Below are 25,492 nucleotides of genomic sequence, written 5' to 3'. Positions count from 1 at the left end.
GGTCAACCCGCATAATCGATGCTTTCAGAACTTCTTCATCGTTATTTATTCCATTAAGCACCAGAAAAACGGAGTCTTTGAAACGAGCACTCACTAATTGCAAAAGTCGCTGTCACGTGTATTGTAATCTACCCTTTTCGGTGATGGCTAGGATAGCTCACCCCTCCAGAAGCGCTGCACCGTACTCCGATGTGCTGTTCTGTCGTCGTGCCGGTTTTTCCCTCTGCTCTTCTGTCGTCATGCTATTTTCTTTTTGCTGTGCTGTCTTGTCGCTGTTCCGTTTTGTCCAGCGTGCTGTTTTTCCCTGTGCTGTTTTCTCTGTACTATTTTGTCGCTGTGCCGTTTTTTTCTGTGCTATTTGGTCACTGTGTTGGTTTGTGGGCCGTTTTGACACACTCTCCAGTTCGGTTTCGCGCCAAAACGTCATCCTGTTTACATGCTGCTTCGCATGCGTGTAACGACCACTCAGTCCCTGTTGAGCGCTTTGCTAGTTAGGTGGTCCTCCAGAGATTTCTGGGACACTTCTGAGAAATAGATGCAGAGAAAAGCAATTAATACTGCTTCGTTCTTGAGTGACGCTATGTCTTCATAAAAACGTTTGGAAAAAGTGTCTGTAGTTTGGTTTCGTTTGTTTTACGGGATTTAACATCCCAAAGTGACTCCGGGTAATTTCAGCCACCTGGGCTTCTTGAACGTGCACCGACATCGCGCAGTACACAGGCCTCTGTCGTTTTGTCTCCATCCAAATGCGACTGCCACGGCCGGGATCGGACCCGCATCTTTATGGTGAATTCAGCCTAGCACCATAACCACTGAGGCACTGAGGCGACCAGCCCGTAGTTTTGGGACGCAAATTATTGTAGCGTGCTTCATTGTAAGCATGACATCTGTGATGAATGGCAAAAAAACCAAATAGTTACTTAGTATGAAATTTACATGCCTTCATTACGTCCTCCACTTAAGTTATCATCAACTCTATAAGGATTGCTATAGCAGCTGACATAAACAATTTATTGCGACACTTGCCCCCTCCTAAAGTTTTAGCCGGTCACGCAAAAAAATCTTAGAACGTTTATCAGCGATGTTTCTGAATATCTAGATGTCCAATAGCACAATTTTAATGAAGTTAGCATCTAAACTGGTTACCATATTCTTCTTTTCAATATCCATAGCATCGAATGGCTGTATAATCCCAAATTTCCTTTAAAACCATTAAGCAGCTTTTGTTGCATTCTTGCGCGAGCTGTAGATGATATCTGGATGCTACTTAAGAAGCGGAAAAACACCAGTAGCCCCCCATAAAGGCTAAGTGCATTGGCCCTTTCTGCCACTGCTTCGGTTTTAAGGACGACTTGCCCTATCAGCAACCCTATGTCGCCTGCTCACTGCACAAGTTCTGCATGCCCTGACCATATCAGATATAAGGACAACAAGATACCCCTCAAGAGCTGCGGTTGTCCAGCTTTTCATCAAGAGTAGCGTGCTTCTATTTCTCAGCCCTTTAAATACAGAATTGTTGTCGGTGAAGAAATGGTCCTCATCCACGTTGTCGGCACTTTGAAGTGCGTTCGAGCTACAATCAAGCAGCTCATATCTTGTGCTTCTATACTGACGACAATCTTGCTGCACTAAAGTACTGCTTTCTTCAAAATGCCTTCTTGGCGTTCTGGCTTCGCAAGGCTCCTTGTAACCGGAAACTCCTTACAATAACGAACCTTTAATATTTGTACACGCAAGCTCCCTCGACCTTCTTGCCGAACACAGGTAATGGTGGTAGGTGCGAAAAAGCAGCCCACAAGACACACGGCCTGCCTCATTCGCTCCCCGCTCCCCGCCGAACTTACCAGCCTCTGAGAAATCGGAGCCCATACGCTTCTCCCACCGTCAGTGACATGCCTTCTGAACAGCACAAGGATCCCTTGATTCGTGCTCTTCTCGACTTTCTCTCCGACTCATCGGTGGTTACACCATCCTGCGCGCTGCGCCGTCAAGCTCCCCATTTTGAGATCAGAGATAACCTGCTTGATTGTCGTAATTATCATTCTGATGGCAGAAATTGGCTCCTCGTCATTCCTCGCCACCTCCGGTCCTGTATCTGCTCATGTTTTCACACTGACTTACAATGCGGTTACGCAAGAATTTTCAAGACATACAGGCGCCTCCGCCTCCACTACTACTGGCTGGCGTGGCATGTACAGTTTCGTTTTGAAATCCGTACGCTCGTGCCTCGATTGCCAATGCCACAAGACATCTACTACCCGTACTGCTGGCGAGTCGCAGCCACTATCTTGTCCGCCTCGCCCTTTCGACCGCGTTGGCATTGATTTATATAGACCCCTCCCGTGTACTGCTTCTGGCAAAAGATGGATCATTGTTGCCGTCGATCACCTCACGAGGTATCCTGAAACAGCCGCGCTCTCTGCTGCCACGGCACAGGATGTGGCATCCTTCTGCGTCGGTTCATCCTTCGGCACGGTGCCCCTCGAGAACTCCTCAGCGACAAAGGCAGTGTCTTCCTATCAGATGTCATGAAAATCTGCTCCGTCAGTGCAACGTGATCCTTCGGACTTCCACCGCTTACCACCCTCACACCAACGGAATCACTGAATGCTTTAACCGCACTCTGGGGGACATCCTGGCTATGTACGTTGGTTCGAACCACACGAACTGGGACTTCATTCTCCCGTATATTACGTTCCCGTACAATACTGCTACGCAGTCTACGAAAGCATTTTCTCCTTTCTTCCCTTCTTTATGGCCGCCATCTCTCCGTTCCCACTGATACTGCTCTCCCCTACCATACTGACGCATCTGAGTGCACCGTCGTTTCAGAAGCCGCCAGGCACGCCGAAGACTGCCGCCAGATCGCCCGATCGCTCACGACAGCTAGCCAGTCTCTTCAAAAAACGCGCCACGATGAAGATCAACGTCCCCAGCATTTCTCGCCCGGCTCTCTTGTCTGGCTGTGGATACCTCCCAGTACTCCGGGCCTCTCCCGGAAACTGCTCGCTAAATATTGCCGCCATGTGTCCCCGGGCGGCGCCTTGAGGACAAAGAAGTGAGACGCGCGTGCTCTTTGCAGCTGGGACACTGCTAGATTCCTTGCGGCCTTTTTGATTCCGCAACCCGTTTGTGACAATATCAAGGGCCATATCGGAACTTGGAGCAAACTACTCCAGTCAATTGTCTATATTGTTGAGCCCCTCACGCCGTCACCTGATCTCAGACGCCGCGGCAGTGAGACTGTCCATATCCAACGCCTCAAGAGATACTACGACCCCGCTGTCTTGTCCGCCCCTTAAGTCTCCTGGATGGCTCATATTCTGTTCGGGGGCCATTGTAAGGAAGACCACGAGCATACGCGCGAGCCATATGGCCATCGCCTGGTGCACACTCCTGGCGGGACTAGGTGACCACGGACTGCTGTTGGCCGTGCTCCCGTTAAGAAGCTTCTCCGAATAAACCCTACCTAACATCAGAAATTATTTAAAAAACGCGTCCAACACACAGAAAAACGTGGCACCAACATGAGTTAGGCTGCTAATAAATAAGACTTCTACCAAAATCTAAAGTATAACAGAGGGAGCATTTTAGACCTAAAAACACGACACATCCTTTTGCTATCTTATGGCTTATCTTGAAGGCGTAGCAGCAATAAAAGATGAAGACATGGCATTTAGAACAAGACCGCAATTACACGGTTTGAAAGAAGAAAACAACAGAAGAAAAACAAGCGCCTGAAAAGGATATATCAGTAAATTTATTTGGCTTACGTGCGTTCAGGTGAAAAACTGCAAAATTACTGCAAAAATAACCAAAATTATATGGTCGCTCGAAAACTACAAATGAAAGCTGCAATGCATACAAAATAGTAAATCAGCAATAAATGGCAACTTAAGCTTTGAAGCGGTAGTAACGCTGATAAGGTGAGCAAAAGTGTACTGACGTAAATGAAAAGTGGCTATCTTAATCGCAATAATTTTGTGCTAAAGAAAATAGACAGTGCAACCATCCTTAGAACTGCTTTGTTGAACTGGGCAGAATAAATTAAAGGGGCGTTGTTGATGCAAGAAACGTCACTTGAAAAATTCTGCCTCTGCCGTTTTCGCGAGTAGATGTAAGCATGAAGTGGTTAGGCAGCGGTTTGAGGGCTCCCTAGCGTGTATACAATCGCTTGCAAAAGGGGGAAACGCCAGGAGCTGACGCCGCGGCACAGTGACAGACTTGATTCCAAATGTCCGAACGCTTTTTAAACTCCTGCCGCCTCGGCCGCCGGTTTCGGGAGGCAGCGTGTGCGTTTTTCTACGTGCGTGAGGGTGTAAGACCGTGGCGCCACCCTTGGCGACGGCGCGGCAGCCGTTGTTCCGCGCAGCGCCCCTCTCATCCTGGAGCCCCTCTTTGGGCAGCTCCTGGAGTTTTTATGCTGGTCCTGTACGAGGGCTTGGAGAGGGGAGAACTCGTCTCGTCAAATCTCGTTTTGTGCCCGGATGATAGTTTCTGCTCCCGGTGACGGAAAGTCGGTGCTCGGATTTTGGCTCTAGGTTTTGACACGAAGTCACCTCAAGGTCGCCGACAACGGGAGCTAAAAACATCTCATGCTTAAGAAGCCGGCAATTCGACGGCAACAGTGGGAGGAAGCGCCGCAGGTGTCTTCTTTGTTCTTGTTGACTTCATCATATACCAGCAGTTTCAGGGAAGACTCAGTAATTTTTAAAATACGCTTTTTGGGCTAAAAGTATGGCTTTTGCACCATAGCGTTACCACTTTTGGTGGACACCAGAAAGTTGATGAATTTTCTTAAGTAGTAAGCTGGTTAACTAATTTCTGGTAATTACCTTTTTAACTATCACAGCTAGGCAACAGGTTGCAATTAAAGATCTGTAGGTGGTCGTTAGTAATAGCCACACCAGTTTTTAAAATTTCGAAAACGTGATTAGCCTCGGCGCTGTAGCAGGACAAAATTTGGCTGCATCGTGTCAAAATACATGCGCTTTCGGAAAACATGCAGGCAAAGCAACATTTCCACTGCACATAACTAGTGAGAAAGGCCGAATTTTTTCAAGCGACAGCGCTAAGGGTAACCGCAGTTGCGAAATTCTAAAACCTAATATAGCCATTACTAACGACCGGCTACAAATGTCTAATTGCAACAAGCGCCTGATTCTAGTAGTTAAAACGTTATTTATAAAAATTATTTAACCACCTTACTACTTAGGATGATTTACAGGTTTTCTAATTCCGCCAACACTAAAAATACTATCCTGAAAAGTCCATATTTTAACTCATTATCGAGAATTACTTAGTCTTCCCTCTAAAACACCTGGAATTTGCCTATCATTCATCTTTCTATTGGACGGTCCAGCGGGTAATTCGATTTCCACGCTCTCACACGCTGCGAGCACCAGTCCAGTGGCATTAAAGAGTGTTGGCGTCACTACAAAGGCAGCGCGCGGAAAAAATCTTCCAGACTTTCAGTCTTCCCAGAGGGCATAGAAACAACAGAGATACATGTTTAGGGCCTCCAGTATCCTAATAATGCTCCTACTCGCCGTCTCAATTTCACCCCACCATCTCAAATAAACAGAGGCACTTACAACTATGCTAAAGCAAATTCTACTTCACTTAATGATTTCCTCCAGTTTTTCGTCGATGACTTCAGCCTCAGTTTTGACAAACTGTTAACGACAACTAGCGCATGTTCAGAACTAACCGCATGAATTAAATAATTTGTACACCTCAAGCAGAATCATCACGGCTAATGGCAAGTTCATATGGATAAATTGTTGAATAAAACGTTTAGGAAAAAGAAAAAAGGCGGTTTTATAGCAGGGCGTTGTCGTCGGAGAAAACTGAACATCGGAGATTAATAACAGCTGCAGTTCGCACTTCTAAAAAGCCTTTAAAGAAGCAAGGGAACATTTTTGCAGTACTGAATAGTCAACAGATCAGGCCAGCATTTATCTCTCCTCCAGTCACAACCATTTCCTTTTCTTACGAATGGCAAGGCTAACGCACTTATTTAAACTTTTTCTAAGGCGTTTTGTTCCACTTTTAGCACATAACTGTAGACTGCGATGGCGATGTCATTTTTAAAATAGATCCTATTCGCTTCGACTTTGAAGACATAAGTATCATTGACGGTTTTACATTTATGCTCGTCTTGTGGTCTCGATAATATCAGCAGCAAAATTCTGAAAAAAACCAAAGTTTATACTTCCACAGTACTTTCGAAAGCATTTCAGCAATCCCTTTAAAATTACGAGCAGCCAGGCGACTGTAAATTGGGTAGGGTGGTTCCACTCAACAAACCAGGCAATATGCCCCTTTCACTCCACTATTCACCAATATCACAGGCTATTTTTTTTTTTTTGCGGCTAATGGAATGCGTCTTTTCTCTCCTAACGAAATTCATTCTTTTTTTTTTTGTCACCCCTTCAGAACGTGGTTTCATAAATGTCTTTTTCTGTGAAGCAGGAAATAAATTTTACCAACAATATCAACTTCATACTTTACCGTGGCAGTGAACTTGGTTGTATCTGGTAAGACTTTTACAAAGGACTTGATACAGTGTCTCAGAGATGCTGCTTGACAAATAGAATAAACTGAACATTTTTCGATTAGTACTGCCATGGATAGACTGCGTTTTGCCTAACCATTTTGAGTATGTGCAGCCTAGAGGCTTTAACTAATCATCGATTGTTGTGACCTCTGTCGTCTAACAAGGTTCTATCAGCATAACATCCTCATTAATACTCTTGTGGATAATTTTGCGGTTTCCGTGAAAAAAAAATACTACGTTGATTTACGTATTAGAGTGTAAGCTCGCGTAAGGGCAGCGTATTAGAGCGTAAGCTCTGCTACGTCTTGTCTCCAAAGGTCATTCGTCTGCGGCTGGATGACCTTGAGCCGGCTAGGAGCGGGAGTGTGTTTGTGACGTCGCGCTGTTACGTGACCCTTGCCGCCGCCACAGCAGCTGCTCCGCGGCGCTGGCTCCTCAGTCTCACCGTCGCCGCCATGAACGCTGCGCCGGTGGCTGGGCAGTCTGCGCGCTCGCTTTGGCGTAAGCCTCAGGCCGATTCCGATAATCGGGCGGATGTAGCTCGTCGGTAAACCAGTCTTGCTAGCCACAAAGAACACAGCCGTGCCCGACAGGCTGCTGCGCCAGGAAGAGAGGTTACACTCGATACACTAGGTTCAACAGTAGTATGAATTGGCAAGGGGTCAAACAGAAATGCTGGGAACATTAATGGCTAAATCGAAAAGTGGCAGGGGAGTAAACACTTGTCGGTTATGTAGACCTGTGAAGAGGAGCAAATGCCAAAAAACGAAACAAAAAAAATGGTAGAATGTATCGGCTGTGACATTAATGAAATAGGAGGAGAGGGCGAGATACAGAGGACCTGAATGCGCACATATAAGAAATAGATGGACACACAGATTCGACAGGCAACGTGCTGCTCGATATAAGTAAAAGGCATGACTTAGTTGTATGCAACAGTCTCATAACATGGAAGGCTGGGAGTCTGCGCTCGACAATAGATTATGGACTTACTTAATATAGGATGTATAATAAGCTAGGGCTAATGAACATCGCTCCTGAAGTCAAGGTATGGATCACAAACGTTTCAAACTAAGTTTCAGACGAGAAACCAGTGTGCGAACGAGGCAAGTTGCGCCACCAGATGGGATTTTTTCCTCTGGAAAGCAATTGGAAGTACCAAGTAAACAGTCCGAGGAAGTAATTTCGGAGGATGCAAAACAAGAATGGACTTACAGAAATTTAGCAACACTGTTTCAGGAAAAGCTTGCTAAGCTTCTAGTGAGGCCAAAAGTAAAAAGATGACGCAAAGACAAGAGGGGGTGTATTTAGGTTAAGAAGGCCATAGAGAAACTACAGGAAGCCTCCAGGAAACAAAGGTTGGATCCAGAGACTGATGTGGGCAAAACATGGGATACCGTCATATACTGTAGAAGGGATGCATCCTATTTGATCAATGAGCAAATTAGAAGAGGTCCGAAATGTTGTCAAAAGGTATATAGAGGATAGAAAAGCAGCTAAGAAATTTTGATAACATCAGAACTCCTGAGTAATAACACTAGTCTAGAGCAGAGGTGTATTTATGTATTTATTTAGGAATACTGCCAACCCCAATCGGGGTTGCAAAGTACAGACAAGAAAGCGCGCAATAATAAAGCAGTGAAGCAGCATGCGATAGAGTTCGTTTAGTTAATAGCATTGGTAATAACCGTTTACCGGTAACATGGGACTAATAAAAAAATGTCAAAAACGCAGAAATGCACTTGAAAGTACAATTTTGTTCAGTTAAGATAGAGCATTGAAACAGTCGAAATAGTGTTTATAATTCGAGTTGTAGAAGCAGCAGGTGGCTTCATGTGACACAAGTATATTTAAGTCAAGCTTGATTGTAGACTATTCCATTATCTAATTACTAAAAGAAGAAAATGGATGCCTAAGCCAATCTTTGTTGAATCGATATTCTTCTAGTGATTGTTAATGCTTATGTCATGTTACACTTGTTTCTGATGGTGAAATATACCTTGAGCTATCTATGTTCATCATGCTCTGAATTATTTGACAGAGTAACTTCGGTCGAGCAAGCCTGGCGTGGTTTTGTGACGTGAGTATTCCAGCGTCATTCTTAAATTTTGCTGATGAGTCAGTTTGCATTTCTTATAGATAAATCTTCCAGCTTTTCTGTGAATTTCTTTTGCTTTCTTTATTAGTTTATCTTTGAACGGGAACCAGTCTATATTTGCATATTCACATACGGGTCTGACAAAAATATTGTAGGAAAGTAACTTAATGAATTATGGTGCGTTGCCGTGGCATCTCTTGCGAATTAAAAGGCTTTTTATTTCTTTTGACGCAATGAACTTAACGTCATAGTCTCATTAAAGATCATATGACATCTTACAGCTGAAGGTATACGGCCAGAGTGAGATCAGGCAGCAGAACATACAGGAAAAATGACGGAAAAATTTAAAAACAACAAACCGCTGCTTGTACTTTATCAAAGTAGAATAGACCGGTTACTGCAATGGTTTCACTTGGAGAAAGTGAGTAGGAAATGATAGAGATGAAGATTCCTAGTAGTACGTCGACAGGACCACGCGGTATTCCAATTACGTTAATAAATCATTTCGGCCCAAAATCTTAGCAAACATTAGGAGAGGTAGTGGACAAAAAGGTAACAGATGGAAAAGCCCGCGATAGCTGGATACTAAGCAGGATGAGCATGATATATGAGGGAAAGGAGGACAAAGAAGAGATACACAACTATCATCCCAAAGCAGTTACGTCAGCCGTTTACGGGCCTCTGATGCCGATTATGAAGGACAGACTGCAGGCATGGCTGGAGAACGAGGGCGTGCTAGGGTAGGTGCAAAATGAGTTCCGAAAAAAAAATAATGAGGTTAGAAGACAATATGTTCTCCCGGACGCAGTGAATCGGAATTTAAACAAAGGAGCGCAGGCCACTGTGGCTAGCATTTTTGAATATCAAAGCAGCACAAGAGTTTAATTCAAGTCGACTTGCGGGGCGTACTGGGCACATTAGATGTGGAAGATGGAGTACCTAATCATTTAAAAGATATTTTCAAGAATAACAAAACTGTAAATTAGGAAATAAATGTATCACAGCCCATAGAGATATAGCGCCTGCTTAGGCAAGGGTCTCCTCTGCCTCCTTTATTGTTCATGTCGCACGTGCAGAGATAAGAGACCAAACTAGAGAGGTTCGGACACTTCAACCTTTCCTTTTTCCAAGCAAGGCGAATGGAATGAACAGTCATTACTAGGTCCGATGTACACGGATGATAAAATACAAATGGTTGACAGCAAGGTAGATTTGCAGAGCTGAATAGATAACTCAGGTACAGAGGAAAATCGGCTGAAGTTTATGACGAAAAAGCGACCGTCATTATTTCTAGTGATAACGACGGCAGCGAGCAATTATTATCTCCGATGATGGTCTACTTCTTTTCTTAAACGCATGAGAGATGACCTGCAGATATAATTCCTACACGAGATAATGTGGACAGCTTCTATCACCAGTTTAGTATGCAGTTCAGGGTGCCGAAATAGTACCTGTGCTTTGTCAAAGCTGGGCCGGCAATCGTTGCAATGGCTGCAGTGTTCACTCCCTCGATAAGAAATGTCATTCTGCATATTATTAATGCGAAAGCATTACTAGTCCCATTAAGAGAAAAGCCGGCGGCGTGTGTTCGTGTACTCGCAGACGGTACAGAAAATCTCTGAGATGGCAAGAGAAAAATAAGAAAATTCAAGGGGGGCACTTTGTTGACCTAAAGTGCATTGAGGCGAAAGCCTTTAGAGCGGTGTTGATTCTTGTGTCACTGATGTGTGGTGAAGATGTTAATTAATTACACAAATGTATGTGATTCTAAATGCAGGAGACACTTCAGGGCGTTTGAGAGGCATCCTTCTGATTCTACGCCTTTCTGCAAACACTCTCCAGCGTTCTAGACAAGGAGAACTACATGTGCGTTGGCAGGAAGTAACGTATTCGTTACCACGCTCGGCTGCGGAACGGAAGGATGGTGGTTCGCATCTTACTGTGCACGAAGATTTCTTTTCTTAACGAGTTGAAGAGCATAACGGACGGACGCAAGCATTAGCCATTGAAGGCTATCGCCTTTACATTTTGGCAGCTGCGCTCGTCGATGAGTCACCCCAGGCGCTGCATGTAACGCCGGACGGACGGACGGGAGCATGAGTCATTAAAGGCTTTCGCCTTGTATTAAGGGAGTAATTACTCATTGGCGTACACCCAAGCGCAGCCTTACGGTTACGGTGGTCCCAGGGATCGAACCCGGGACCACCGCACAGTTATGTAATACATTATTGAAGTGGACTACGGACCATTTATCTGGCATCGAAGGAAACACGAAGAAATTTGCTGTTATGCCGTCTGTGCACTGTGTGTCGCATGATCTAAGGCACGTTACAGAAAGGTAAGATGCCAGAGTCGCCCTTTCTGCCCGATAAGCTTGGGAAGGATATGCCCTCTGGTTGAAAAGGAGGCGGAAAATGTGGATCATGTTTCCCACTCCTCTAAGATAAAGCACATAGACGTTCGTGCGCTGTGAATGTAGAGTTTTTTACAAGATTTCCATTTTGCACTGACTTTCGTACACAGGCTACACTGGGTCCGGTACATTCATCAGAGAGAGAACACAAATTACAGGATTTCAGAAAGTCCGCTTAAGAGCGGAAATGCGAAAACATTTCCCTTTCCTCTCTTTCTCCCCACATTTTTCATTTCCCACGAAATTCATGGGACATGAGCCAACGACCTTTCCGGATCTCGAAGCCACGACATTTTTTTGCTATCGATATCATCATTACTATAATCACCCCTAACATCACTACTATCATCATCATCGCTATCACTAACTATTACTATCGCGATGAGAACTGGTGAACGAAGAACCCAGAGACGTCACAGGGGACCAAATTCAGGTGATACATTTTGCGCACATTTCCGGCGTCAACATAAGCATCTAATGATTTCGCATTAAAAATAATGTGAAGTATGACAGTTCATCGATGTTCAATGAATATTGCCTCCGTTGCAAAGATTGCCGGCCCATCTTCGACAAAACACAGGTGCTGCTTTGGCATCTGCAACAGCACACGAGAGAGGCGATGGAAGTATTCCACATTGCCTTGAGTGTAAATTGCGTCAGCAGTCTTAACACTCACACTGTGAAGGAAAAACATGGACTTCCCTCGCAATTGTAAATTACTTTTTTTCTGTAATCTTTCTGTTAGTTTTTGTTCTTGTTGTTAGTGCTGTTTCATATTTAAGCATTCATTTACTTCCAATAAAAATAAACAGTTGTGAAAACGGAGCGTGTCCTATGTCGTCTTTCCGCATCTCTGTAAAGTTTGTACGAACAAATACATCATGTATTTTGATTCATTGAAAAATACAGACATTCATGTGTACATAACATCCTTTATATTTTTTTAAATAAAAGCACATGAAACCAGTATGCGACAAAAAGCAGTCGGAATATTCATATTTTATTAAAACAATAAGCTTTTTAATGAACAGTAGGTGCGAATAGGCTGTTGTAGCAAAGTTTTTTCCTTGTCTGCCTTTGCCTTTGGCACCATTAGCCACGCGCACAATTCTTTTCCTGCGCTTTTTTGTCAGGAAGGTACATCTGCTCTCTTTTGTTATTGTTTGATGATTTGTTATTACAGTGCTTTCTGAATGCAGAGTGTGATCGAGTTGAAGTCCAATAAGCCTAAGCTGAGCAATTTGTATGATGCACACCGGCTTGTACAAGTGTTTTCGTTACATATTTTCCGGGTTTGTACATTTAAATACAGAAATTAATGCACGCACCTGCAATAAAGCATTTATTATTCCGAAAATTTGTCCACATGATAAAAGCCCCAGAACAAACACTCGGTTCAGTCGTCTATGTGTCCATTTATTGCCCAAGCTTCAGGCAGTTAGGACCCAGGTGCTAACATGAAATTACATATATTGCTTGTTTCTTCAAAAGAGTACAATGCATGCATAAATTAACTATTTAGTTACGCAACACAAGACTAACATGTTCTACCTGTTAATAATTGGTGCTTGCTTATTCGTAAGAGCAGCACAAGCTGCAGTTATTTTGTTCATTTGCGACACCAGGCTTAGCGGAATCCTGTTGCTCAGGATGTGATAAATCTTTATCCTTTCAATAATTTTTACAAAGATGCGCGAAAATCCAATCGGCTTCAGGTATCTAAGAGCCCTCTGAAATGAAGGTAGGCATTAGCAGCACAGCACCTTCCACCTGCGTAGGTTACGAATGCTTGGAAATTCTTTGTCGCTAAAAATTAACCACCTGCTCGGCGGAGCTGCATAAAACGAGGAGTCAAGGGTCATGAGCGAGTCAGCGTACCGCCCACGCTACGCCTTGGATTCGAAACTTATCACGACATTAGAAACTATTCCTATTAAAACGTTTAAAATGTACCCTCCCCTCCTGTAAATATAGTACAGCACGTGCTGATAATCAGGATTACAGGGCATTGCTGTGCGGATCTTGGTGCAGCCTAATCTTAACGTTCCATTTACATTGCTTCCTTTAAATGGGGCAGGCAGAGAAGGCTTGATTACCTCTCGTGATGGCATGAACACCCAATTTTTCAGAGCAATCTTTAAAATACCGGGTGTTTTCGTAAATACCGTTCATGTTGCTGTGACTGTAAAGCTGAACATTGTTTCGAAGGCACTGTACTTTATCCCAAGTCGGAGCTTGGTCAGTACCAAGCACAGCTTGTCCGCCCAAGACATGGCGTTGTATAAGTACTTGGGTGGAGGCGACAAGTACAAAAGTTGGCAGGCAAAATTTGGAAGTGGCTTAGCTCAGTTATGCCAGGCTATACGTAGAGAGATTGGTATTCTCCTGCCGATACTGCCGCTGAACAGCGGCCGGACTCACCTTCTCGTCTCCCATGCGACACGACTGCGATAAGGCCGCCGTATTTCATACATTTCATACACGCAGCTATGCATGGCGCAGTCATGCGCATAGCTAGCACGCGGCACCCACGTGTGTCATGCGCGGAACCAGCGGCGAAGGCCGGCCAGCTGCTCCTCTCTGGTTGCCGGGCATGCACACAACCGCTCTTCCACGTGACGTCACGCGTGGCGCCGGCGGGGGAGCTAAACGCACTCTGGAATATCTGGAACGTGATTTTTACTTAGTACCGGCACCTCTCGAGCTTCCTCGGCCCAATTCACTAGTCCTCCAAATCAGAATAAGTATGGGACCCTTTAACTAACTCTGTCACTGACGCCTTCCAAGCAGTACAGAAGTGGCCAGCATGTCTTCTCATGCGTAACTGTGCCCATTTGCCCAGTTCCACAGGAATTCAAAACATTTTGTCGCTAACCCGCATTTTTCTGCGCACAAAAGTACCACGCATGCGTCCCTCTATTCTTTTTTTTTTTAATTTACAACATGAATTCCACACGTGAGGATACATTGATCCAGCCTCATATATTTTTCACGCCGCATGGATCTAGCGCGCATAGTAGCCGTTACCAGGCGCCATACAACGTCCTGTATACATTATTTAACCCAAAGATGTCTTCGGAGCGCAAACACTTGCCAGCAGATGTAGGACTTGTCAATGACATTGATGAATTTAAGAACACGTTATCAGGTGCACGTGACAAGCAATCGGCGTCATTGTGCTTACGGCCGGACTTGTACACTACCGTGATGTCGTATTCCTGGAGGCGAAGGCTCCATCTCGCAAGCCGTCCCGAAGGGTCTTTGAGATTGGCTAGCCAGCATAACGAATGATGGTCACTGACAGCTCGAAACGGGCGACCATTGAGATATGGTCGGAACTTGCTAATCGCCCACACTACCGCAAGGCATTCCTTCTCTGTGGTAGAGTAGTTTGCCTCTGCATTCGAGAGGGAGCGGCTGGCGTACGCTATGACTTTCTCGTTGCCATCCTGCCACTGAACGAGAATAGCGCCGAGACCAACACTGTTGGCGTCAGTATGAATTTCAGTGGCCGCTCGTTCATCAAAATGGGCGAGTATTGGGACAGTTTGTAGGCGGCTGCGTAGCTCGTTGAAGGCAGATTCCTGATCATCATGCCACACAAAAGATACATTGTCTCTAGTAAACATTGTAAGGGGCTCGGCAATTGTGGAAAAGTTTTCAACGAAACGTCTGTAATAGGCACAGAGGCCCAGAAACCTACGAACGGACTTTTTGTCGGTTGGGCGCGGGAACTGTGCCAGAGCGGCAGTCTTCTCCGGGTCAGGACGGACTCCGTCAGCGCTTATCACGTGACCAAGAAAACTGAGCTCTTCGAAACCAAAGTGACACTTTTGTGGCTTTATCGTCAACTGTGCCGAACGGAGCGCCTGTAACACCATTCGCAGCCGGTTGAGGTGTTCCTCGAAGCTAGGAGCAAAAATGACAACATCATCAAGGTACACTAGGCATGTCTGCCATTTCAGCCCAGAAAGAACGGTGTCCGTCATGCGTTGGAAGGTTGCTGGCGCAGAACAGAATCCAAAGGGTAGCACTTTGAATTCATAAAGGCCGTCAGGTGTCACGAAAGCTGTCTTCTCTCTGTCCCTTTCGTCCACTTCGATCTGCCAGTAGCCATTCTTAAGGTCGAGTGAAGAAAAATATTTAGCGTCACGCAGTCGATCCAAGGCGTCGTCGATACGTGGAAGGGGGTAAACGTCACGTTTCGTGACACGATTCAACTTCCCATAATCGACGCAGAATCGCAAGGTGTTATCTTTTTTCTTCACCAATACCACAGGCGAAGCCCAGGGGCTCGTGGACGGCTGGACGACGTCGTCTGCAAGCATTTCTTGCACTTGGGATCGTATAGCCTCCCGTTCCACCAGCGACACTCTGTACGGGTGTTGGGATATGGGGCTAGTCTAATCGTTGACGATGACGCGGTGTTTGGCTACCGGGGTGCGCCCTACCTTTGATGTCGTGGCGAAGCACTCTGCGAAATCGTGAAGGAGCTCTAACAAGCGCTGCTTCTGACCCACCGACAAGCCGGGATTAATGTCCACGGTAGACAGAACGGTTGCTGCATCGCGTCCGTCCGGCGACGGTATCTCCAGAGCACATATTTCTGCGGGCTCAACGAAGTCGGTAACGTATGCGACGGCCGTTCCTCTCGCAATAGGCTGGAACTCTGTTCCGAAGTTGGTGATCAAGAGTGTCGCAGAGCGATCCCGTAAGCGAACAAGCCCTCTTGCAGCGCAGATTCCTTTCTCGAGTAGAAGGCTGACGTTTCTCTCTGCCATAACGTCTCGATCACCGGGCGAGTCACTTTGCACGGGGACCATCATGCTGCGCCGCGGAGGCACCGTCACGTCATCAGCAGCAATACGCAGGGCGGGTATCCTGGAGTCGTCTGGGTCGGCTATTTCAATTGCTTGCGTCGGCGAAAACGTCACGCGCGGCTCTTGTAAATTGATAACGGCGCCGTTAGCTTGTAAAAAGTCCAGGCCGAGAATGACATCGCGCGAACAGTGAGGTAGGACAACAAAGTGACAAACGTAAATAAATCCGTCGATTGTAACTCTCCCCGTACACCGGCCAACAGGGGTAATTAGGTGCCCACCAGCTGTGCGAATCTGAGGCCCAGTCCACGCGGTCAAAACTTTCCTCAGTTCTTTTGCTAGCTCGTTGCTCATAACCGAATAGTCCGCTCCCGTATCAACCAATGCCGTAACCGCTAAATCGTCGATATCGACCGGTAAGTTCGAAGCTGCACATCCTTTGTGATCGTCACGTGTCCTCGTTTGATAGCCGTCGTCTGGTCGGGAACGCGATGGAGGATGTTCGGCTGTTCGCTCGTCAGCGGCCTTACCTCCGCAGGCCGCTGGGTCTAGTTTCCCCGGCGAGGACTCGGTGAGCGGCTGAAACGGCTTGTCGAAGGACGGGGACTCGGCGAACGATAGTGGGTAGAGGTTGGTGGGCGGTAGTCAGGGCGAGGGAAATCAGTGTGAGTGTGATCCCGGCGCGTTGACAGGTGCTCCTCAATTTCGCGGGACCGTTCGCCATTGGGCGGACAGGGGACTCGCGGATGAAATCCGCGAATTCCAGCTCGACGATAAGGGCACCACCGCAAGATATGGCCAGCCCCACCGCAGTGGTAGCAAAGGGGCCGCTGGTCAGGTGCCCGCCACACGTCCGTCTTCCGCAGCCTGGCTTCGGGCAACACAGGGACAGGTGGGGGCCACGGCTGGAAAGCAGATGCAGATGGGCTGGTGCTCCAAGGGGCGCGGTCGCAGTTCTGCCGGAGTACCGACGCGTACGTCTGGCGCGGGGGCGTCGGTGTAAGGGCAGCAGGGGCAACAGGTTCAGGAACCACCTGCTGCACTTCCTCTCGGATAATTTGTGCTAACGATGGACACTGCGGCTGCGACTGGGCAGAGAGGAGCATTTTGTGCAGCTCTTTGACGATAGATCGAACCAGCTCCCGAAGGGTGTCAGCGGAGTCGCTGGAGGCTGGCGCAAAGTCGGCAGTTGATACGGTGTTCACGGCGCGATTGTAATAGCGGGCGCGTTGTTGCAGGGTCTTTTCGACGGTAGTGGCCTCCGATAGAAACTCCGAAGTGGTGTTAGGTGGGTTTCGCACAAGCCCAGCAAACAGTTCTTCTTTTATCCCGCGCATCAGGTGGCGCACTTTCTTGTCCTCGGCCATGTTTGGATCCGCCCTTCTGAACAGTCGTGTCATGTCCTCATAATACATTGCGACGCTCTCATTGGGTCGCTGGTTCCTTGACTGCAGCGCCGACTCAGCTCGTTCCCGACGGTCGGTGTTGACGTAGGTCGCCAGCAACTGGCTACGGAACCGTTCCCAAGAAGGAAACGTTGTCTCGTGGTTCTCGTACCACGTCCGCGCCGAGTCGTCAAGAGCGAAGTAAACATTGTGCAGCTTCCGCTCCGCATCCCAGCCGTTGTACCTGGCAACGCGCTCGAACTGGTCAAGCCAGTCCTCCGCGTCCTCAAACACTTCGCCATGGAAGGTCGGCGGCGTTCGCGGCTGGAGGACCAGGAAATGAGCAGCTGAGTTCCCGTTGTCAGCCATAGCTGCCGCGTCTCCGTTGCTAGCCATAGGTGCCGCGTCAGTCCTGCGCGTCGCAGCTGGAGCCCTGGTCCTAGGGGATAACGGACCGTACTCTGATGACTGACCTTGGATTCGGCGGCTCGTACTGCGATCAAATCCGTGTTCATAGAGAGCCTTCGGGGCACGTAGATGTTGGAAAGTACCCAGCACCTCCACCAAAAATGTAACGAAGACAGGACCGGCACAGATCACAGTCTCAGCGAAGTCCAGCGCACAGCAGGGAACTCACAAGATGGCTCTCAGAACCACACACACACTTCGTATTTGTCCACCGGCACACGCACGCTTCGTCTTCATCGTCGGCGCGCTCCCATGAGCACGCGCCAATATATTATGAGTTACCGTAGGTTCGGTTCAAATCGTTTTGATTCCTTGTATTTCTTTTCTTGTAGCCAGCACTCTTCTATATTTATAGCAAGGCAGCAACGTGGGCTAGTTGGTTGTACATTTGATGTCAATAACGCGCTACACACTGACAAAAACGGCAACTGGAACGGCAGACAGAGGACAAGCGCGCACTAACAACTGAGATTTATTCAGGTACGAGGATACATAAATACATTTCATGCACATGCTCAAAACAATCAATTCATTGCCATCGGCTGTGTCGCATGCTCCTTCGTTTCATGATTTGATCTAACTCTTCACTTGATAACAACACAGAGGGTGTGCTTAAGCGCTCGTCTTCACCGGCTTCCCATATCTCAAAGGCTTTTTTCATTCCTCTTTCTTTCTTCTTCCTTGCAATAGCTAAAATTGTAGTCCGTTCAAAGTAAGATGAACATTTGTGATTTGCGTAATGGGGGGCAATGTTTCCAGGATTCGTTAATTTTCCTAAGTTATTACTGTGATCTTTCTACCTGGTGTTTAGACATCTGCCTGATTGACCTATGTAGCTCATGCCGCATTACAAGGGAATCATGTATACTATACCAATAGCACCTTCTACGAACATTTATTGGTGTGCGATACCACATGTGTTAGCAAATTTTTTCCTCGATTTAATCATTTCATGAAATAGGCTCACTACTTTTGAGAGTGCGGTTAACACCAGGGGAACATCATATCTGTTTGCTATTTTTTTAAGCCGTGTGGCTCTTCATGTACATAAGGAATGACAACCACACCAGCAGCCTGCTCTGCATGCTTTTTTGCGCTCTTTTGCTATCCGGTAGCTCCTGTAGATTCTTTTCAGCCACAGATGTTAGAGCGCGTCAGGGTACCCACTCATCTTTAGCCTATCGACTTGCCTCTTCAACTTGTGTCTGCCGTTCCAGTTGTTTTTGTCAATGTCTAGCGCGTTATTCACGTCAAATATATTTATAGCCTTCTGCATTGCACCTATATCTGTACTAATGGCGATGTTCTTTTTATTTTTCAAATTTAGGTTTTTGTCTTCAGTTTTCTGCCACTTTTTTGTGTGAATTTGATCTTAAGTTATTTTTATTTTTTGTAATTTATGCGCTTTTTTCGTATTTTCAACCGATATTGTTGTTCCATTTTTGTCTTTCCTTTGGTCACAATGGTGCGTAAGAATTTTTTTCTGTATGCGGTATTTTGTTCTGTAGTAATATTTTGTATTTTACGTACCACTCCCCTCAGTAATATCCTGTGGGGTGTGAGGATACTGGAAATAAAAAAAAATTATAGACCCTGGCGGCATGGTCCATGCTGTGCCTCTTTGGTCTTTGGCCACCAGGTGAGTGGGAGGGTACTACGGCGTGGTTCAGTCGCTGCGAATGTTCCCAGTGCCCAGCTATCGCTGTCGATGAATCTTCGCGAGCATTATATTAGTTCTGTGTTGCTTTAAAGGGGGTTCGATATGGAACGAGAAACGCTGCACACTAATCTGAAGCAGCGGGTCTCGGTGGCGTCAACAGCCGGCTCACCGCAGCCGCTGTGGCCCCGCCAGTGGGGAGCCGTCGCGCTGCCATTGCGCCACCGCCGGCAGCAGCGACCGGATGGAGCAGCGAAGAGTGGCGTTCGCTCCTGTGGCGACGAGCAGCCGTTGTCTTGTCACCACTTCTGGGATATCTGGGAGAGAAACGGGGGCTGGGTTGGCCATGGGCCGGTCACAGCACTCTCACAGCTCGCGAGCACTGGTTATGTACTAGGCCTCGTCAACTCACCGCCATTCACGCCTGCGGCATCTTTGAACCAAATTTGAGTGTAGCCAAGTTGGTGCTCATTAATGAGAACTGTAGGGGCTGTTCTCTCCTGGCGTGAAAGCTGTACCCACCCGTGCGTTACGGGCGACGCAGTAGTGGAGCGATCCGAATTAATTGCTCCCCCTGGGGGCCCACTGACGTGCACCGACATCGTATAGGACCCGAGACTTATGCAAATTCACTCGTGTGTTGTGCGATAGATGTGCTAGTCTGTCAAAACGAGGTCAGAATGCGAACTCGCAATCTTTTGCTCAGCAGCCCACTACAATATCCCTGAGCTAGCAGGCCATTACAGTAGACGTTCGTTCAGGCGCAATTTGTGCCCAAACATCGTGAATCACAGCGCTTGCGGACGCGGACACAGAGAGGACACACACACAACTGCCCAAACTTTCAAAAAATTAATTTAATTTCAAAAGTATTCATGCTACACAAGTTGCTTTGCAACAACATAAAAGAGAAATCTTGAACACAAACAATTGCTTTAGAATGACATTTGATATATTCGTATTAATATATACCGAATCTCTTATTAACCCAAGACTGTTACTAAAGCAACTGCAACTACGTTTGCCGTTTCCCCTCAAGGCTAACATTTAGCGTTCTCTGTAAGGACTACCAATACCGGCCCTCTGGGTTGTAGCTCTGTCGTCGTGAAACGCTTGGTGAAGCAGGACTTTCAGGAAAGGGCAATAGTTAACATCTATTTCACCAAGTGCCACATATGGCTACGAGAAGTGTACCCTCTCTTAGGACCTGAGTGATAAGAGCCTAGGGGTTTCGAAGCAGAAAATTTCTCGTACGGACGAGCAACTGGCACTGCATAACACATCACAATTATGTTTTACTAGAGCACATGACGCAACATGAACACCTTCTAAATGTTGCACAACAATCATGCCAGTGTAGCCAACATCAGCAAAAATACTCTCAATCACCAAACCTTAGTCTTTTTATGAACTTTGTTGATGATATTCAGTATTACGTGCCAATCGATCCCTAGCAGGAAGACTTTCTCGGCTGTCATGCTCATTGGCGTTCTATTGCGGCAGTAGGCAGAGGCAACAACAGACATGCACGCAGAACGAACATCGGAGGAAGTAGCCCCTCTATTTAGAATGTGAGCAGGGAGGCGAACATTTCTGCCTATACCCTCTTCTGCTTCCCGTAAGACATAAATGAGAAGGCGGTATCATGAACTCCCCCTTACTCCCCTCCTTATGGAGAGATTGCGCAGGACCCAGCGGGAAAGCTTGTTCTCTCAAAAGGCTAATGTAGTACAGTTCTGCGAACGCTGTCCAGTTGTACGTTACAGACTTTCACAAAACTGGACGGAGACCATAGTTCAAAGGCACAGAAAAACGGTGAATTGGTCATTACACACCTGCGGAAGAAACTTTGTTGTGCAGAACTGTAAGCGTGACAAAGACCACCAGGACAAAAAAACTGCATGATCCCAACGCATCCGTTACAAAGAATGTCCCAGCCCCTCAATCGCTACCCTGCAAGGCGTTGAGTCCCAGTCCGCCCGTACAGCAGACGGAAAATTGATTTTTTATGTTTACTAATACAGACAAAGGTTCATCTGAATAATCTTCCCGAAATAATAATGGCATGTAGTTGTAACTTAAGTTAAGGCCTAATATGTTGAAAACCACGAATCACTGAAGGGACTTCGATGAACCAGCGCAAACAGACAAGGCAACAGTAGAAGACGAAGTCTTTTTGCGCTGGATCTTCAAAGATCATAGAAGACCAGCTAACCAAACAGCAACTTTAAAGGAATGCACTGCAAAGTAGACAAGGCGATAATATATGTACTTAGCAACCTCGGTTCAAAAGTATAAGTACAATCCAGTGATGCGAAGCCAAAAGCATTTCCTTCTTTTTTTTGGATAATGCGCGATTGAAGGCGCGTATAATTACTCGCTCAAAATGAAAGCTATTCTGCCTCTTCGTGTCTTCAGAAATGCAACCCCCTTAATCCACATTGGCGTCACGCGTTCGTCAGCCACTGAATTCCGAGAGTTGGCCACTGTGGCCAGCCATCAATCGCTGCGGCACCTGGTTACATCCCCCTTAATTAGTAACTCATGCATTGAATTCTGCACTATACGAGTTTTCAGTGGCGACAGGGACTTGACCCAGAGCGCTAATAGCTACATAACCCGTGTCTTTGCTTTTCTTTCGCATGTGCGACCTGTCAATGGGAACGCGTGAGGCAAGCTTTTCATTAGAAGACGGTATACGTGTTTCACCTGGAGGTTCAGCCCGGAGTGCAGTGGGCGTCAGCCGGTTGACAGGGTAGCCTGCTTTGTCCGTGCCAACGACCTGAAAGGAAAGAAAAAGGGTATGTGTTATCGATTCTCAACGACAATGCTTGAATTCTTAGTTAAGGTAGATGCAGCTGGCAAAGGACAGGGTTAATTGGAGACATGGGAGAGGCCTTTTTCCTGCAGTGGCTGTAGTCAGGCTGATGATGATGATGATGATGACGATGATGATGATGGTCAAATTGACGTTCACAATAAACGATGTATTTTGTCTTCACTGTTTAGCAAACTGCGGTCAGGAGCCAAAAACGTGTTTCCAAGTCATTGTTTCAAGCTCAACGCTGTTTTTTCTCGGTCCCTCTCATCTACCTTAATTTACCAAAACCCGGATCTCAGATCCACTGAAGAGAAATATTTCTTAGAGCAGGGGCTATCTACTGCATCGTCGATTCATGGGAGGCGGTAAATGTCTTTTTTAGTAATTTTGCTCAGGCGGCGCTAATCCACACAAAACACGATTGTGCCTTCTTTTTTTTATTTACGAGAACGACAGGTGCTGCCCACGGACCACTGGAAAGCTGAATAACGTCGACAGGAATCATCTCTTTGACTTGGCGGCTGATAGCACCGCGTTCAGTGGGAGACACATGAGTACTACACGTTATAACTTTCGAAAGAACTTCTCTAGACTACGTACCATGAGAACGTGCTATGGTACAGAAACACTGATGTATATAATCTCTAATTGCCTAAATACACACCCATCTTTTCATGACATAGCGCAACAATATAGAGCATTTAAAAGGTTCAAAAATGCCTTCAGAAAGTACATACTGCCCTATTCAAAGCATTAAGCATACATGTTTTGAAAACCAACTACACTTTGTATCGGATGTTATTTTTTTGTTATTGCTTTAGCACTTGTATACTGCTGTAATCCTTTGTACATGTCTTAGCAATGTACTGGTGACAGCAGCCTCGTCAGGCAGAGAGCATCTGCCTTTTGCCTTGTCCTCATAGACCGTTTGTGTCTGAAAGAATGTTACAAATCAATAAAAATAAATAACATGACTGTCGAAGAGGCGCACGTTGTCATCCGTAGTAATGTGGTGTTTGGCTAAGTGTGTTCTACCAACCCGCGAAGAAATTGAGAAGGTAGCCATATAGCGCTAGAGGAGACATCGCACTTGTCTATACAGCAGTGCGAAAACCGTAGGGTTAATGTTGAACAGTAAATCGGTGATATGCTCTCCGGTTCGGTCGATGACATCGTGACAAAAACAGTTGCGTTTCGAATATCAGTGATTCCAATAATGTAAGACATGACAGTCTGAATGCACATATGCTGGTTCTGGGCGCCGTAATTAGTCAGCTGTACTTCTGCTTTGCCGTCTTCTAGGCGAACAACCCATCTGGCGATAGTAAGCATCCGTCCGAAAAGCAGGATAGCTTCGGTTTTCACGACGCTTTCAATGTTTTGCAGTGTCTTTGCGGCGGCGGCCGCCGTGACACTCGATAGTGACGGGATGTTGACGTGATAGTAAAGGAAGCAGACTGCTGCCGGTCGCTCAAAAGCGCTGTGTGTTACGTGCTCCTTCGATAAAGTCATTGACTTGGATTGAGTGTCGATAACTGAGCCATTTTCTCTTAAGACATTTCATGCCAAGGATGACGTCGCGCGAGCACTAGTCGAGTACAGCAAAGCCTGCAAAGTACGTTTCTTCCTGGACCGTTACTCTGGACGTGCATTTGCGAGTCGGCGAGATCAAGTGACTTCCGGCAGTTCGAAGTTGCGGGTCGGTCCAAGGCGTAGTCACCTTCTTCAGAGTTGCGGCTAATGGCCCACTCAGATGAGAACAGAGTAGTAGGCACCAGTCTCCAATAGTGCTGTAACGTTAGTTCCGCCGGATTGAAATGTGTAGATTGGCGGTTACAGCTTATGGGGGGCAGCAGCGGAGTGGCGAGTGGTAGCGGCTGCGGTGCGGCTCATATTGGTTTCGTTGTGTCCGAGAACTGGGGCGTCGAGGCGGTGTAGCAGGGTCGTGAGTGCCGGTGCGTCGCGGAATCGCGCGGCCAGCTGGTTCCAGTGGTGGAGGATCATAAACATTTCGCCGATGAGGAACCCCGCCCCCAAAAGTTTCCCCTTTTAGTTTTCCCGACAGGGACTAGGCAACCACGTCAGGCCTGCGTATGGACGTCGCGGAGTGGAGAAATGTCGGGGGGACAGCAACCGGGAATACTGGTATCGCACACTTGACGCTGCGGCCAGTATTCGTCAGTCTCAGGGGGCCGCTGAACACGCTGCGGTCGTGGCGCGTCGGCACTAAATCCCGGCAGACCCATTTGTCAATAGACAGTTGCAGTACGCGTGACCTTCTTCACCGCAGTGGTAGCACAGAGGACAATGATGGGCTGCGCCAGACGTCGCTTTGGCGTCGGCGCACCGGAGCAGGTCGAGCAAGGGATGTCGGCGCATGTAGGCAGAGGCCTGCTGGCGGTGACTTGGAGGTGCGCCGGCACGAAGAACGGCTGCGGCGTATATCATTGCCTGTGGCAGTCTTGGTTGGAGATGTCCGGGTGGCGTGAGCGCCTCCTCGACCTCTTCACGAATTAGGTCTGAAAGGAATGAGACTTGCGCCAGCTGAGTCGCCGAAAATAGCTTCTGGATCTCCTCGCATACTAGAGCACCTATGGACTCATGGAGCACGTGAGGCCTGCCACCTTCGGTGACGGCGGCAGCATCAGGGAGGACGGACGGTCGTAATGGTTGCATCGCATCTCGAGCGTCTTTTCAATGGTAGTTGTCTCGGACACAAATTTTGCCACGGTTTTTTTTTTTGCGGGGGGGGGGGGGTGTTAGCAATAAGCCAACGAAGATTGGCTCTTTGATGTCCTTCATAAGAAAACGAATCTTTCTCTCCACGGGTATATTAGGATCAGTCCGACGGAATAACTTCGTCATGTACTCGAAGTAAACGAGGACGCTCTCGTTTCGGAGCTGAACTCACGTCTGCCGGAGCAGCACGACTGGTTACTTTCGGACCAATGTATTGAAAGCTGGCAAGAACTGGGCTCTGAAGTTACTTCAGGTTGTTATTGTAGTCTTGTGGTTTTCAAACCAGGAACGAGTGGCACCGCCCAGCGAAAAAAAAAAGCACATGTCATAGCTTTGAATCGTCAGCGCATCTGGTGTATTGAGCGCTGCGCTCAAATTTGCCAAGCCAGTCCTCCGGGTCTTCGCCAGGGAAGCAACAGAAGGCTGATAGTTCCCGCGGCTGCTGCAACACGAAGGACGGCGAAGTGATGGCTGCCTGCATGCTAAGCGGGTGTTGAGTGATGGCTGAAGGTGGTGCTGGAGCATTTGGCTG

General features: G+C 47.0%; 1 protein-coding gene across 1 annotated transcript in view; it reads right to left on the bottom strand.

The window, feature by feature from the left end:
- Positions 1 to 25,492, bottom strand: part of LOC144129199 (hemicentin-1-like) — a 266,934-nt gene that overhangs the window by 173,484 nt on the left and 67,958 nt on the right. Inside the window, exons 8-9 of the mRNA XM_077663184.1 lie at positions 22,110 to 22,182; positions 19,573 to 19,717 (exon numbers count right to left, since the gene is read on the bottom strand). Coding sequence (XP_077519310.1) covers positions 19,573 to 19,717; positions 22,110 to 22,182 — 218 coding nt within the window. The remainder of the gene's footprint in view (positions 1 to 19,572; positions 19,718 to 22,109; positions 22,183 to 25,492) is intronic.

The sequence above is a fragment of the Amblyomma americanum genome, chromosome 1 (genome assembly GCF_052857255.1).
Source record: "Amblyomma americanum isolate KBUSLIRL-KWMA chromosome 1, ASM5285725v1, whole genome shotgun sequence".
Taxonomy (NCBI): domain Eukaryota; kingdom Metazoa; phylum Arthropoda; class Arachnida; order Ixodida; family Ixodidae; genus Amblyomma; species Amblyomma americanum.
Note: the sequence above shows the minus strand (reverse complement) of the source record. Positions and strands in the feature narration are given on the sequence as shown.